Genomic DNA, 16,820 nt, shown 5'->3' on the forward strand with positions numbered 1-16,820 from the left:
GCAAGACAGATACATACACTGTTCACACTGCACAAAACAGAACATATACCTCCTTTCTATACATTTCCCAGGGCACCTACACAAGCTCAAAGACACCATTTAGTTCTGCGCTCTGACCTGGCCTTTTGTGCAGTATAACCTGTAGAAATTTGTGGTTGAGCCCTTTTCAAACACGAGAGGCTGATTCAGGAACGTTCTTGCAGTATAATACTGAAACAAAGCTAAGATACCCATCTTGCTAAGCTATGCAAAGGTAAAATAAATGATGCAGTAATGAGATTTTCAGGTCATAGGCCAGTCTAGTAGAAATGTTATTGCTTTTGAATGCAAGTAAATGTGCTGCTCCCACATAGAGTGACTAACCTAAAGTCCCAATCTGTGTACAATTCAATAGGAAAAATCTGACATTTGAATGCATTTTCTTTGTGCCTTTTAATCATAGCACACGAAGCTGTAAAAGCAGTTGATTAGACTAAGACAAACTTTATTGTCATTCATTATACACAAGTGTACACAGAACAAAATTGGCTCGCACGGAATATACAGAGTAAGCGAGAAAATTATTGATACATAGTATCACAGGATTTAGATATAAAATATATCAATGAATTATATAGCAGCACAGATATAAATTTTAAAGTATGTGATAGGTGGCAGCACAGGATAAAAAAAAAAAAGGATAGAGGTATATAGAAAAGTAGCAGCAGGAATATTAAATAAAGGTATATGGTATAGATACAAAAATGTTCATCTACATATACTGTATATACATACCTATAAAATAGCAGCATGAATAAAATATAAATAAAGTGACTTGTGGAGTTAAAAATTGTTCATATACATATTTGTAAGGGTAGATAATGAGTGCACAGATGGTATGTGGCTCAGTATTTTCCTTGAAATCGTCCAAAAGTGTTAGGAGTTCAGTAGTCTAATGGCTTGGGGGAAAAAACTGTTACAGAACCTGGTGGTCCTGCACCGAATACTCCTGAATCTTTTACCTGAACAAACTGAACATGGTTTTGCATGTTCAGTTTGTGTATGTCACTAAAGACATTTACTATTTTTATCGTAAGGGATGTTTCTCCAGTTAATGGCTAAAGGGAGAATCCCAGTAACACCCTGACTTTTTTTTACTTTGACAAGTAACTTTTTCAGGCAGATCTGGGTGGGTGAGGTATCATTTTTTGTTGTTAATATCATATTAAGTGCTGATGGGCCTAAAATAGATATAAAACAATGGTCAAATTATTTGGGTGGATTCCAGTGAATGATTCTTTTGCCCGTCTTCATAGCAAATTATTCGACAGCATTTTTAATTTGGCACAGTTTTTATGCCGGATGCTCTTTCTGACACAAACCTCCTATTTACCCGGGCTTGGGACCAGCACTAAGGGTGAATTGATGTGTCCATGTAATGTCATGTGCCTTCTGCATTTGTAAGCCTAGCCCAGGAATCAAACCCCCTGAAATCAGGCACTGGTGGCTCTTAGCAATCTGATTAAACTTTGATCCAGTTTGCCAAACAATGACAGTTCATATGATGTAGACAGAAGCAAAGCTCATATATGGTGGAAAAAACTGATTCTCACTCATTTAAAACCCTGAACTGAATTCCACCCTAAATCTAGCATGACTTTGTGAGAAAAATACACCATGGTGACTAGTGAGCTGTGAAATGTGGAGACTGTATTTGCATTTTAACCATCAAACTTATTCATCAGAAAGGCAGTCTGTAGCTACAGGGAGGATGCACTTTGCCTTATTGATCGGTATGAGCCAGCAGCAATGGCCTATGGATAAATATGTTGTGAGTTCTGTAGGATGATCCTATGTTGTGCTAAATTGAAGCCAATAGTGCTGATTAGCTATTTTAGTTGCTTCCCACTGAGAATAATGCATCAAGGCAGCAGCTATGACCTGAATGCAGGCTGGTCTGAGTAAGGCCAAGTAGGAAGAGACACATGGGAAATGCAACATAGCAGGTGGTGGCTGATTACTTACAGTCGAGCTCGGAGCGGGTTTTCTCAGCTCGAGGGTTCTTGTGGGATGAACGGATGGTTTTCTGTTGAGCTGGAAGCTGGAAGATGGAAGAGAGAAAGATTGCAGTTAGAGGGGTAACAGTACAATGCTACACTGCTCAGAGTAGAAATGTAAAGAACAGGGTTTTACTGTGTGAAGGAGGAGAATGTGAGCGTATGGCTGCAAGTTCATTTCTCCACAGAAGCCTTACACAGTCAGACACAGATGGCACTGACTGTAACCGCCTTATAAACACTGATTAAACAAAGGAGTGTTGTCACAGGACACCCAGCTAGCACATTCTCACACATTGCCATATTACCTCGAGGTCATCATCGTCTTTCTCCATGTAGACAGGAGGGTCTGGGTTATTCATCTTATCCAGCAGCTCCACTGCGAGTCTGCGACTCAAACATGGCTGCGCCACAAACACATGCTAAAAAAAAAAAATCAAAATTCACAAGCATCAGGAAATCAGAACTACAGTTGTTTTGTTTAGTCACTTCACTGAAATCATATAATCATGGATTTCTTCTGGGATTGAAAACAATTGAATGTCAGATTTAACACCACAAAATAATGTTTGAAAGCAATTGCATAGTGTTTATAAGTACAAGAAATGCAGCTGGTTCTGCATTATGTATTTTTTCTGCACCAATTTTTAAAAATATGCAGTATTGTGTTTGTATTTCTTATAATACATTAATAGTTCTTTTGTCTTTGACTAATGCATAGATGTATGTGATGATGTATTCATTACATTACATAGAGGGGCTGCACAGTGGCTAGGTGGGTAGCACTGTCACCTCATAGCAAGAAGATCCTGAATTCGATCCCCAGGTGGGGCGGTCAGGGTCTTTCCTGTGTGGAGTTTGCATGTTCTCCCCATGTCCGCGTGGGTTTCTTACGGGTGCTCCGGTTTCCTCCCACAGTCCAAAGACATGCAAGTGAGGTGAACTGGAGATACTAAATTGTCCACGACTGTGTTCGATATAACCTTGTGAACGGATGAACCTTGTGTAAGCAGTAACTACCGTTCCTGTCATGAATGTATCCAAAGTGTAAAGCATGACGTTAAAATCCTAATAAATAAACAAACAAACAAGCAAACATTACATAGGGTCTAAGAGTTTAGGCAGCTTTTATGCTAAAATGAGGTTATAAATGCTATTTTGAGGTCAGTGAGAGCAACAAGGGCCCTGGGCTGAACTACAGGCGAAGATGGAGCTCACATTTGAAACTGATGCATAGCCAGTCACTTGTAGAGAACCAAAGACAAATGGAAGTGACTGCTGACATGATACAATTTCAAGCCAAAAAAACATGAGATTGCATCATTTATCCATAGCCAATCTAAATGCTGGAAATCAAAGTGATTATAAAGACCTTTGCAGACAAAAGTTTTAAATGGCAGGTAGTTTTACATGCACGAATGGAGAGGTGGGATTAAGAAATAAACAAACTTTAAAAGCAAAATTCTACCCAATGAGGATTTAAGATTCAACAGCCAGTATATGAATAAGCCATCCCCACCCCTCAATTAAAAAATCAGTAAAGACTACAGAAGTAGAAAGAGCATGTACCGTCAGCAGCTTCTCAGCTGTGGGTCTCTTCTTCGGGTTCTTTGTAAGAGAAATTTTTACAAAGTTGTGGAAGGCTGCAGACCTAAGAACAAGACAGTAGCGATAATTAGACGATTTCAATTAAGAACAGATGTGCAGCTTACACAATTAAGACCCACATACCATTTGAGCTTGTCTTTTAATTTGGGTGGCTGGAAGCCGCTTTTGGACATTAGGAATAAAGCTCTGTAGACACAGACAAATAAAGATCATTGCAATAACACATATGGATGCAGCAATTAATCACAGTTAGTGCATTTGAAAAGAATTTCCATGTATGAAATCAACATTTTGGGTGTACCTCATGGGGTGAAGGTCAAACATTGGAGGCTGCAATTCTGCGAGCTCTATGGATGTAATTCCTACAGCCCAGATGTCACACAACTGATTGTAGCCTCCGTTCTTCTCTACTGCTGCCACTTCTGGGGCCATCCTGCAAGCACACACAGGAATGTTTACAGGATCAAACACTTCAGTCTGGCATTCTAACCCACTGTGCATAGCAAGCATTTTTAAAGATTAAGATCATTTTAGTATTCAGGTGGATAAAAGGACAATAGATACAGCAGACCTTTTGTATTACTTACAAACAAAACAACATCACTTACCAGTAGGGGGTGCCAATAAAGGATTTCCTTTTGGCAATTGTGGCTGTTATTTTTGCCGCTACACCAAAGTCCGCTAAAAACATCATGGTACCGTTAGAGCGTGAATAGGTAACACAGCTTGTACATACAATAAACAAACCACACAAACAATGTGATCATGTCAAATATGTAAAATATATAAAAACCTTTTTTTCTAGAAACTTCAGACTTACCTAGTTTGACATCTCCGTTATCAGTAAGCAAAATATTTGCCCCCTGCAGAACAAGAAATAAAATACGTTTGCCGACTCATAAAATTAATAACTTATTCTAAGTTATTGAACCTTTTAAAATAATACAACAGACAGCAAATACCAGAATTATGTACAGTGGATATAAGTCACACACTGCTGTTACAATGCCATGTCAAAATGAGACCAAGATGATTCATCTCTGACTGAATTCCACATTCAATGTGACCTATAATCTGTACAACTAAATTAAAAACAAAATAAAATCTTGCAATGTGGTACATAAATATGCACACCCCTAAACTGATATTTTATCAGATATTTAGATTTTACAACAGCATTCAGTCATTTTGGGTTGGAGTCTATCAACATGGCACATCTTGACTTGGCGATCTTTGCCCACTCTATCTTGCAAAAGTGCTCCAAATCTGTCAGATTGCAAGGTAGCACTTGTGCACCCCACAGATTTTCTACTGTATTAAAATCTGGGCACAGGCTGAGCCAGTCAAAACTTTGATCTTCTTCTGGTAAAGCCATTCATTTGTTGATATGTTTTGGCTCATTGTCATACTGAAAAGTAAAGTTTCTCATCATCTTCAGCTTTTAGCAGCCTGAAGGTTTCTGACAAAAGTGACTGATATTTGGAACTGTTCATAATTAACTTCACCTTGACTAAAGCCTCAGTCTCGGTCATTACAAAACAGACCCAAATCATAATGCTACCACCACCATGAGTTACTAAGGGTATTTTGTGCCAAGACTTGCAGCTGTACTTGTGGCCAAAGGGGCTTCTACAAAGCAGTAGATGAAGGTTCTGAATAAAATTAGATTTTTTATTTATTTATTTTTTTTAATCATTTTCAGTGTAGATTGATTAGTAAAAACTGCAACTATGTCCATTCAAAAGCAAATCTATAACAAAGCATATACATTTCTACATTCAAAACAATTCCTTATTCAACTCAGGGTAGTAGTCACATGACAATAGTGTGAAGAAGTTCCAGTAGTCAGGCATCACTTGTTTAACCACATTTCACAGCTAATGCAAACCATCTAAATACCTACAATAGTCAGAGCAAACATTTCACAATGCCTGCTATTATGTTCATAACCCAAACCCATTATTACAAATTAGACAGCAGCATCTGTATGTTTGTGAATGTTTATAAAATTATGAACATGCAGACATAGGCAGTCCTAAGCAACAGTTTGGAAACACCACTGTTCCGAAACATTGTTTTGCTCATTTTAAAAAAAGTGAAAATAAGCTAACATCCTTCACAGACAGCAAACTAAAATATGCCATGCAAAATGTATGGCACAATTTCTGGGTATTTGCTAAATGTAGCAAATGTGGAAAACATTACATCTATCACAACTTTCAAACATGACACAATTTATGTTAATTTCTTTCAAACATGACACAATTTATGTTAATTTCTTTCAAACATGCAAAAGTAATTTTACCCTAAATGGTTTCTTCCATGTACATAGGGTGTTAGCTTATTTTCACAAAATAAAGAAAACATTAAATAGGAGGAAGGGTCCCAAACGTATGTATAACATTTATACATTTATGGCATTCAGCAGATGTCTTTATGCAAAGCAACTTATACGTAGCTAATTACAGTCAACTAATTGAGAGTTAAGGGTCTTGCTCAGGGGCTGAACAGTGGCGACAGTGATGGGGCTTTAACCAGCAACCTTTTGATTACTAGTCTAGTACCTTAACAGCTGATCTACAACTGGATAATACATAACACACAATGACAAAAAAACAAAAACAAATAAATTTGTCTTCAGGACAGGGATTCTGAATTTACGAATTTGCTGTATCTTGAGAGAACGCTTTGAACATGTGCATACTTCTTTTTTTTGTTTTACTAAAGACAAGAACAGCACTCTTCGATTACTAATTTACTAACCAAGAGAAAGAGGAAGCAGAAAGAGGTTAACAGAAGTTACTGTAACTTTAGCCAGCCGTGATGACACATTTAAATATATCAAGCACAATGGAAGTGGAGGTACCTTGATATCTCTGTGCATTTTTCCTTTGGAGTGCAGATATTCCAGACCCTGAAATGTAAATAAAAACAAACCTTTCATCAGACACTCCCTTTAGATTTAAAAAGATTTAAAATAACTGTATGTGAACACCACTTTTAATTAGCAAGTTCTGCCATCAGGACTTTAGTTACACTCATTGCTTAAAAGGGATAAATTCTATGGAGAGATCAAGCCTGAACTCTCCATAGACAAACATAAGCACTAAAATAAGTTGTACTAATCAGTAAGACCCAGTAACAGATGCCACCTAACAAATATATCGCTTTCTTAAGTGTTTGAGTGTCTGCTAGAGCGGCCTGCTAGAGCGGCTTGAGTAAGCAGTTTAAATTGGATCCATCTAAAGGCAACATTGTCATTTACATTATTTTTTTAAACCTTTTTTGGCATTTAGCAGACGCTTTTATCTAAAGCGACTTACAATTATGACTGAACACGATTTTGAGCAATTGAGGGTTAGGGTACCTTTACCACTGAGCTATCACTGCCCATAAAGTGTGACAGGTATACAACCGCAGTTTTTATCTTTAGTATCTTTTTTATTGGCCGGGCAGCAACGTGACACAATATTGAACAAATACTGGTGTAGTGGACCAGTATGCAACATGCAACAATGATATTGTAATAATAGCCGAATTGTATTAACGTGCAGGTCACACCTTTGTGTGTCGCAGACTGCAAGTTGAGAAGCCCTGCTATACATCAAAAAAGGTGTGAACTTGTCATGGAACAAAATACAACACAGTGATCTGAATCTGTAGCTATTATTAATGATACAGCCTCTGGTTACAAATAGGGTTTCATATTTAATGGCTACTGTGCAGACTAATAAGGAACATTAATCACATCATCAGTGTTAATCCAAACATAATGAGCCAAAAATCCAAAAATAAAAGACAGTTACTGTTGGCTGTGTGAGATCTTACCCGCAGTGTCTCTCTGGACACATAAGCAATCTGAGGCTCAGCTAGGGGACCAGTCACTGTGAACACACAAACACAGCCACAATGTTTGAGATTAAATGTTTCTAGGTGATAATGTAATAATAATAATACTATGTCTGACTGATTTCCATGTAAACAGGGTTTTAAAGAGGTGTAAAAACTTTAAGTAATATTTATTAACATTAACAGTCTGGCTAACAGTCTTGTTTAATGAAATCTTTTTTACTGAAAAATCTGTCAGTACAGAACCACACTGATACACATTAAAAAAAGAGTTTATTTAATTATGATAGAGGTTACCATGATAGATGTCCTGTAATGAGCCTCCTCCACAATACTCCATACAAATCCACAACTTCTCTCGACTAAAACACAAGACATAAAAAAAAAAAAAAATCTGGTCAAGTCTTATTCTAAATATTAAGTATAATAAATGATATACTGCCAGCGCTTTCGTAAGTGAACGATGCACTAGTGCCCGGTTATCCAAACAGTCTTGGAGAAAACAAGAGGTGTTGAATCACTCAGCCTTCTTCTATTGCTCCAATGACCAGTTATGATGCCTGCATACCAATTGTAGGTGCCCAAAGCCATTTGACTGGCCTACAAGTATGCAGCCACATACTATATATTTGGTTTCTTAAATGCAAGCTGAATTCATAGTAATCTAATGGTGGGTCAGTTTAGGTTTAAATAGCTTATAAAGTTTTATTGATCAAATAAATAATCAATCAAAGAATAAACCTCTAACTTAGTAGATCAATTCTGATGTTATTTTAATGTTTAATTCTTTTAAATGTAGTTATTACAATTAAATACACTTATTTTTTATAGGTTAAAGTTAAACCTTCATCAAAGACAAATACCAGACAAATGCAAATAAGTGCAAATGAGATACCTTCATACATTATCCTCATTAAAGTGCTTATGGGTTACATTAACTATCTTTATGGAATTTATCAGTCACTTTTATCTGAAACGACTTACAGCAACCTTCTAATCACTATTTCAGAACCTTAATGTTTGAATACTTAAGCCTCAACTAAAAAGACATCACAACACATATCACAGGGCTTTTTTTATGTTACAATAACATGCCACTGCCTGTAAGAAATGTTACAGAAGTCTAATAACACCCACAAATAGCATCTGCATACTGGCCTTACCAGAGGTAGCTTCCGAAGTAGGCCACAATGTTCTGATGAGTACATTCTTTCACCATGAAGATTTCCTGCTGGATGATTGAGAAATCATCTCCTGAAAGACAGAGTGCAATTCAGAAACAAATGAAAAGGGTACTGTAAAGCAGATGACGTGTAAGAAAAATCCCTTATAATTCCTTATATTCTTTTACTGAAAACAAGTTCACAATTCAGGTCAACAAAGTATTCATTCTGGTGGAAGAAACAACTGAGGAAAAATATTCTGTAATCCATGCGGTTTGTCATCACATGTGAGTTCAAACACAAATACTGTGTTCTGTAGTAATTCTGTAGAAGAGGGCTAGTAACATTATCAAGGACTCAGCCCACCCATGTCACAGACTGTTTGTCCCCCTCCCATCAGGCAAAAGATACTGAACTATCAGGACATGCAAAAACAGACTGAGGAAAAGCTTTTTCTTCCATATTGTAGCCCCATTACAACCCCCCCCCCCCCACACACACACACACACACACAGACAGACCCACAGACATAGTTTTCTAAAAACACATTCGTATCTGATATTTATATGGACTAAGCGTTTACATGGACTGTTTTAATTAACACTTTCTTTAAAGCTACAGTCAATTACTTATAGATAATGTCTGCTAACTTGACTGTTTCAGGTATTTATAGATGTTTAAATGGTCATTTAGAACAGTATTTCCCAGTATTCTTTCTGCACAAACACAGTGTTAAAGGGTTTTCTTAATAGATCTTTGATGCTTTATTGATGACTTATATTAGATCAAAACATTATGATTTGTGCACCTGTTTTCAGTGTCAGGGTCATGAACAGGAAAAGATCCTCACTTTTGTCAGATAATGTGCTTTCTACAATGAATTTAGATTTATAAATTTTATCATATTTTATGAATGTTTTATTGGTAAACACGTTCTTGCAATAACAATGTGCATAACTGTTAAAATTTTGCTTAATTATTAGTTTGCGATTAATTGAGATGAATACATATTTATTAGGGCTGTCACACGATTAAAAATTTGTTCTTTAATGTCGATTAAAAGTTTTAATCGTGTGACAGCCCTAATATACAGTATATATATACGGTATATATATATATATACTGCGCGGACAAACTTTACAGTGTACACACTTGAGTGTAATTACAATATTTCAATGTTTTATTATTAAAAGATTTAACAATGTGAACGTCAAACATTGCTTATCTTGTCAGAACATTTTGGCATTGTAATCTCTCTCTGCCCACACAAAACAGAATAATAGCAGCTACACACTTCAATATATTTCAAAAGTTAACTGCTTAGTTTATAGCTACAGATATTTCTTAAAAGTGTATGAACGTGTACGATTAGTTATGACTGTAATCCAGAATTAAGTTCTATACCGTAACAAAAAATATGAATGTAAATGTTCATGTTGCGATGACGGTGATGTAAAATAATGTTAAAATAATTCAAAGTCCAAACATTTGAGTGGTTAACGAGAACGCTACTTTACATGTCACATAAAGTCAGAGCAAAACACGAGCACGGAAACGGTACAAATCCGATCTATTCCCTACACACTCGCTCCCTACGCCCTATAGTGCGCTTAACATTCTTAAAGGGCCAGACAATATATTTTATAATTCACATTACACGACAGGTGAGACGTTCTTTTTTTCTTAATATAGCGCTTTTATTTAGGAAAAAATTGTTCTTACATAGGCAGGAAAATCTATGGCAGACAAGAGTCAGAACAGCGGATTGGGCGTAACGTTATTATTACTGTTTGCTCCTTTTTCTCAACACTTGTGCTCGATTTACACTGAAGATATATTTAGTAAATAAGTACATGTCCGCGCATGCACGCGCTTGTGTTTAACCCGGTTTCCGGTTTAACTGATAAAAAATGTTGATTTTGAAAAATTAAAAGACGAGCCGTTTTTCAGTTTCTGCTTGTTAGCTCACAGCTAACGCTAGCCAGTGTGGCTCTTCACTCGTCTCTCTGTGTTATCACCAGTGAGCACCCCACAGCCAATCAGCGAGCTCCAACTCACTGTGGATGCGCGCATGTCCTAAAGTCTCAGTTTTCAAGGTAAACCTGGAGCAGAAATTTGGCGCTTCACATTTAAAAAATACCGTCACCATTTTTTAATACATCACCATTTTTAAATACCGCGGTATACGGTAATATCGTCATACCGCCCAACCCTAGGGTGTATCCAGTTTGATGTTTTTAGCCTTGAGATGTCTCCAGGAAGTCTATTAAAATACACCTGTTGCAATTTAAATTAATTGGACATTGTTTAAAAAGACACACACCTGGGTCTATAAGAGCCAGTAATTTACTGCATTAGAAAAACAAAAAACAAGCCATGATGTCCAAGAGACTGTCTGTGGATGTCCATAATCAAATTGTGGCAAGTCATTGATCAGGGCACAGGTATAAAAACATATTTAAGCATTTAATAGATCCCAGGACCTCAGTGGCTTCCATTATTGTGAAATAGAAGAAGCTTGGAAAAACCTCAGACATTTCTAGAGCCGATCAAGTGGCCAAACTGGGTCTTGTGCCAAGATAAAAAAACCAGTTGGACAAATAATCGCTGCAGCACTCCATAAATCAGGTCCTTGCAACAAAGTGTTGACATACGAGTCTGCTTGGAGTTTGCTAAACAGCATGTAAATGACTCTGGCAACATGAGCTAAAAGATTCTTTATTCTGCTTTTAAAAAAATGTAACGTTACATTTAATGTTGGGCAAAACAGCACACACTCGGTCTAGTAATAGAAAATACACTGCACCTGGTGAATACCATCTCTAAGGTGAAACATGTTAGCAAGGACAGGGAGAGAGTGAGAGATTTAAAAGGTTCAGATAAATGCGGCCAAATACAGAAAAATCCTTACAGAAAACCTCCTCCAGAGCACACGCAAACACAGACTGGGTCAGCAGTTCACCTTTCAACAGCCACAACAACACTGGCATGGCTTGGGGGCAAGTGTCTAAAGGTTCTTGAGTGGGCAAGCCAAAGCCCAGGCTTAAACTCCATACATCTGTGCAAAGACCCGAAGCCGAAGATCGCAGTTCACATATGCTTGCCCTCTAATCTGACCTATCTTAAAATGATCTGCCATGAAAAATAGAATAATGTGTGCAAAGCTTGTAATAACATTTTCAAGAAGACCTACAGCTGTAAATGCTGGCAAAGGGGCTTCAGCAAAGTATTTTTTGTGAATCAAGGAGTTCAGTTTTTGATTTAAAAAGTCAAATCTATACCACAATGTGTGCAAAATAGGTCAAGGGGTCTGAATACTTTCTCAATGCATTGAACATTTAGGCTGGATAGATGCTGAATTGTTAAACCTGAGTCAAACCGAAATGTAGCCTGCTTACCCACAAATCCTGCTTTAAGGTGTATTCATCTGCTGTTAATTTGCAGCTAGTGCCTGATTTACAAGGACATGACCTATGAAAGCACCCAGTATGTAAGAGCCAAGCAGAGCAATTTCAGCATAAGAAACCAGTGTAAATCTGCTTCAGAGCAGAACGGGTTAAAGAAAAGTGCAGTCTGTTTTACACTGAAGTAACATGCCTAGATTACACCAGCCCAATCATCATCATGCAATATGGAATATAAACCATGCTCACAGATTATAATATTATAGTGTCCAAAAAACAACCTTTAATGTTGATTTGTGCTTAAAGAATAAAATCTCTAATCGGCCACCTCCACATCTCTCACACACGTCATATTGTGAAAATATTCAGAAATCCAGAGAAATCTCAGAGCAAAGCACTGTTGAATGGGTGTGACCTTCGATAAATGTAACCACATGGACGCGGAGAGAGTTTAGAAGTAATGGGAACAGAAACTATTTTACAAAAGAGAAAAACCTACATTAATTATCTGGACCCCAGCTCATCTGAGATGGACAGTGGAAACTGTGTTGTGGTCAAATGAGCACACATTTCAGCTTGTTTTAAAAGAAAAAGTGAAGTTTTTCATGCCAAAAATTTTATCATCCAAAGGTTCAATAGTCAGCATCCATCATGGTATGCATGTGTGTGAAGGTACGATTGATGCAGAGGCTTATATTGGGATATCAGAGAGCAAGACAATGCCAGGCCTCATTCAGCACCTGCTACAACAGCATGGCTTGAATTGAAAATGTATGGCACGTCATGACAAGAAGAATCAGACAACATTGACTACGGACTGCTGTGGGTATATACACACCCACAAATACAGACACTTCTACCTAAACTCATTTGTCAACATTTAGTATGATAAACAATAAAGCAAATAAAAATAAACACAAAGAACCTGGATGGTAAAGGATTGTTCCAATTTCACATAGATGTGAGGCTCATCAGTTTCTCTTAAAGTGAACATTGCTTGCACCCAAAAAAAAAAAAACAAGAACCAAAATCTTTTGATGTTCTTGTGTTGATCTATAGACTCACAACTCTGACCACTTCCTCTTAGTTTAGAGCAAACATGCTGCTTATGAAAATGTGTGGCCTTCTTAAAGTGCACTTATGAGCACATTTGTTATGTTTGTATTAGAGATGGACCGATCGGGGTTTTTGGCACCGGGACATCGGCCGATAGCCGATTCCGATGGGGGGGGGTTTAGCAGTAAATAAACTTAAAAAGAGCCTCACAGTAAAGATAAACCGGAGCAGCACGCGCGCACGTGTGTGTTTGTGCCTTTAGAAGAGACGCAGTTACAGAGTTACAGAGACGCTTTGTTCACAGTATCGCTATAAGTGATTCATTGATTCATGAGTTGATTCGTTTTTATGTGAAGCGTAAGTTTCTCTTCTCAGTTATCTCTCCGTGTTTACTGTTATTAATTAAATGTCGTGGTTTTAAATAAACACCAGCTACTACAGAACATTTTGTGTGACTCTCTTACATTAAAAAGCTTCATTAAAAAGCTTAATTAAACTGCTATTACCACAGATCTGTAACCGAGTCAGACTCGTTCCGTCTAAGGAGCTAAAAGTTTTCTAAAAGTTCAGCAGATGATCCTGAACTAACGAATTTGGTAATGAATAAACTTTTGCCTCGGATTGGCTCTGTAACGTTTTCTGTTCTCATCTACATCACAAGTAAGAACCGCTTACGATTTACCAAAGTGAACCACGAGTTTATATAACGTGCTGATAGAATCGACTCAGATGTGACCGGGTTGAATTATCTTTTTAAAGTAAATATTACAATCAGCAAAATTACATCGTAAGAGCTTTCACGATGGTTTCTGTACGATTGTTGATGAATGGTGATGTGATGGTTGGTGCTTCGTAGCTCAAAGTCTGGATCAATCCACTGAGCTGTTAACTTAACATGGTCTTTATATATCACACGATCGGATCGGCTACTTTTAGGAGATATCGCCGATCGCATATTTTGATTAAAAATCGGCCGATACCGATTCGTAGCCGATCGATCGTCCCATCTCTAGTTTGTATCGTTTTATTTTCTGCACTGCATGATTCCAACAAGAGGGTGTTAGACAGCTTATGCCTAATTATTCAGGTTAAAAAGATCTGAGGTGAAAACAGGGCTCTAGAGTGCGACCAGTTTGGTCGCACGTGCAACCTAATTTCTCAATGGTGCGACCCGCCGTTCGAGGGAAAAAAAAATTGGCTGCATTCGCCAGGTCGTTATTATTATACTACAATACTGTAGTGGCGATATGTGAGCGACATTCAGCTCAGCCAATCAGAATGCAGCACCAGGTTTATACATTTGCGTTTGGACGTACTGCAGTTGGAGTCTATATAGTGTTATTTAATTATTTAGTAGCTGGGAGTGATTAAAGAATTGCCAGTTTTCCTGAGCATTACATTGTGCACATGCAATTTACACTGAGGGTCAGTTTATAGTACTCAGACTGTCCCAAATACACAGACATACAGCTGAGCAAACCTACACACTCATCAGACCTACATAGTTTTATAAAAGTCAAGGTCCAAAACTCACCTGGCTCCAGTTTGATGATCTTTACAGCTGCTAACTCTCCGGTGGAGATGCTACGAGCCTGAAAAACAAAGACAATAAAAATAAATATATGCATCCCCCCATCATATATAAAACTGACATGTTACCTTTATTCATGCAGCCTAACAGTATGATGTTTGCCATTTTTGCTTATCAAACCCACAGGGTATTTACATAGTAGTTTTAATTTTATAAATGCCTAAATCATTACTGAATTATATCTAGTCATGTATGCGTGGGCAGTGAATGTCGGGCCGTTAGTGCATGTATGCAGCCAGACCCTTCGCCATGACTGACCGGCTGATAGCACAGCTGAGATTTATACCTCAGATCGTAACGGTAGTGGACAAATGTAATTATTATTATTATTATTATTATGTTATTATTATTAGTAACATTACTAATTGTCAAAACACAGGCGAGTATTTTTGTCAGTGAGATAGAACATGAACATAGAACATTCTAGGTTTACACTCAACCGTTAAGGTAGGCTGTTCTGTGTATTGTAACTGTCATTTAATTTATGAGTGTTATGTAATGACTGCCTTGAAATGTGGTACTTTTCTGTACAAATCCCTGAAATCAGTGATTTTTTTTAAATGAGGGCCATGAAATTAAGCACATTTTCCCATGAATTTAGAAGGACCCTAATTATTACCTTATTAAAACTCCCAAGGTTAAGGGTATGTTTGCCGTCATATTTAGAGAACAAATCTGTGACAAAGTAGCAATTTACTTCCCTGTAGCCTGGAGCACAAACATTAGCTAAAATGAGCCCAGAGCTTTTTAGCGTCATATTTAAAAGGAAAATACCAATTTCCAAAGAACTGCTAAGGATCATGGGGGATGGTAGATGAGAAATTTACACAGGGAGGGAGTCTGATGGCACATACAAGAGTGAACCACTGCCTGTGAAACTCAGCATGTGGATTAAATCTGTCGGCCAGTTCTGATAACAGACAGACACAAGAAATGGCGCACACACAACCAGAAGTCACTGATAACTGGCTAAACATTTACAGAAGAATAGAAACACAGCAGATCATTAACTACAGACAAAAATACTTGGCGGCATGACGTTAAAAGTTCCACCTGCACATAAAAACTTACGACAATGCTTGTCAATCTCTTTTACTTTCCAGTTATCGTAAATAAAACTGAGATAAGCAGCACAGTTTTGCTACTGTTTATCACACTAAAGAAGACAGTTATTCCATATCTATACCTGTAAACATCTTTACTGCCACACATTTACACCATCACACAATCTAACCTGCGATATAACAAGCACATAATAGCATCTTTTTTTGAATGTTTCTTTTTTTCTCCCAAATTAGTCAATTTATCTTCCGCTGGTGGAGACTCCAGTCCTGTCCAAGGAGGGTCCCTCTGATGACCCTTCATATTCGCCCACACCTTCAGTGAATTCGTGCGTGAGGCCAGAATTCACGCTCGGAGAGCCACATCCTGATCTTTGGGCTTCTCCACTTTTTGTACAGGTGCCTTGGGCTACTAACCAGGGTCCTTGCACAGCGTTAAAGACCCCACCCACTTTTCAGTCTGGCCTTTTTCCACCCGGCAAACTTAATGGCTAATTATGCCTGCTAGGGGAGCCCAGCCAATTGTTAGCAGAACTGAATCCCCGCACTGGTGTAGTAGCAGATTATCTAGCTGCGCCACCTGGGTGCCCATAATTGTATCTTTACGTGTTCGACTGTTTCACAGAAAACTCTTCTACTAAAAGACTGATCCAAATGTTTTAACCATGTCAGACTGTCCAACCCCTGGACTATCAGCCTGACCGGGTTTCAAAAGTGTTGACTGGAGAGCTATAAAGTTAGATCCAGAAAACATCCTGAGCCTACAGCTGGATTCTACACTCCGGCTAAACCCTGCACTGTAGGCATTGAAGCAGCAATGACTGAGCACACAATGAGGAAAGAGGTTCACTAAACAAGAGCAGCAAAGCGCCCACTTACAAACACACACAAAGCGCTCACTCTTTGCTAGAGTAAGTTCTTTACTGCTAGATGAATGGAAGCTGCTACTTTCACTAGGTTTCCAGGAATGTACAACAACCCGCTTATTTCAAATCCATGTGTGGCAGGGAGCAGATGATGTCTAAGAAACTATTAAAAAAGTCTCATGTACT

At 37.9% G+C, this 16,820-nt stretch overlaps 1 protein-coding gene across 2 annotated transcripts in view; it reads right to left on the reverse strand.

The window, feature by feature from the left end:
* Nucleotides 1–16,820, reverse strand: part of map4k5 (mitogen-activated protein kinase kinase kinase kinase 5) — a 45,087-nt gene that overhangs the window by 20,091 nt on the left and 8,176 nt on the right. For both annotated transcript variants that reach the window (XM_062995634.1, XM_062995632.1), the window contains exons 3-14: nt 14,651–14,708; nt 8,657–8,747; nt 7,791–7,855; nt 7,473–7,528; nt 6,511–6,558; nt 4,465–4,507; nt 4,253–4,325; nt 3,946–4,077; nt 3,768–3,830; nt 3,606–3,687; nt 2,345–2,458; nt 2,005–2,080 (exon numbers count right to left, since the gene is read on the reverse strand). In XM_062995634.1, coding sequence (XP_062851704.1) covers nt 2,005–2,080; nt 2,345–2,458; nt 3,606–3,687; nt 3,768–3,830; nt 3,946–4,077; nt 4,253–4,325; nt 4,465–4,507; nt 6,511–6,558; nt 7,473–7,528; nt 7,791–7,855; nt 8,657–8,747; nt 14,651–14,708 — 901 coding nt within the window. The remainder of the gene's footprint in view (nt 1–2,004; nt 2,081–2,344; nt 2,459–3,605; nt 3,688–3,767; nt 3,831–3,945; nt 4,078–4,252; nt 4,326–4,464; nt 4,508–6,510; nt 6,559–7,472; nt 7,529–7,790; nt 7,856–8,656; nt 8,748–14,650; nt 14,709–16,820) is intronic.

The sequence above is a fragment of the Trichomycterus rosablanca genome, chromosome 5 (assembly GCF_030014385.1).
Source record: "Trichomycterus rosablanca isolate fTriRos1 chromosome 5, fTriRos1.hap1, whole genome shotgun sequence".
In the NCBI taxonomy this organism is placed as follows: domain Eukaryota; kingdom Metazoa; phylum Chordata; class Actinopteri; order Siluriformes; family Trichomycteridae; genus Trichomycterus; species Trichomycterus rosablanca.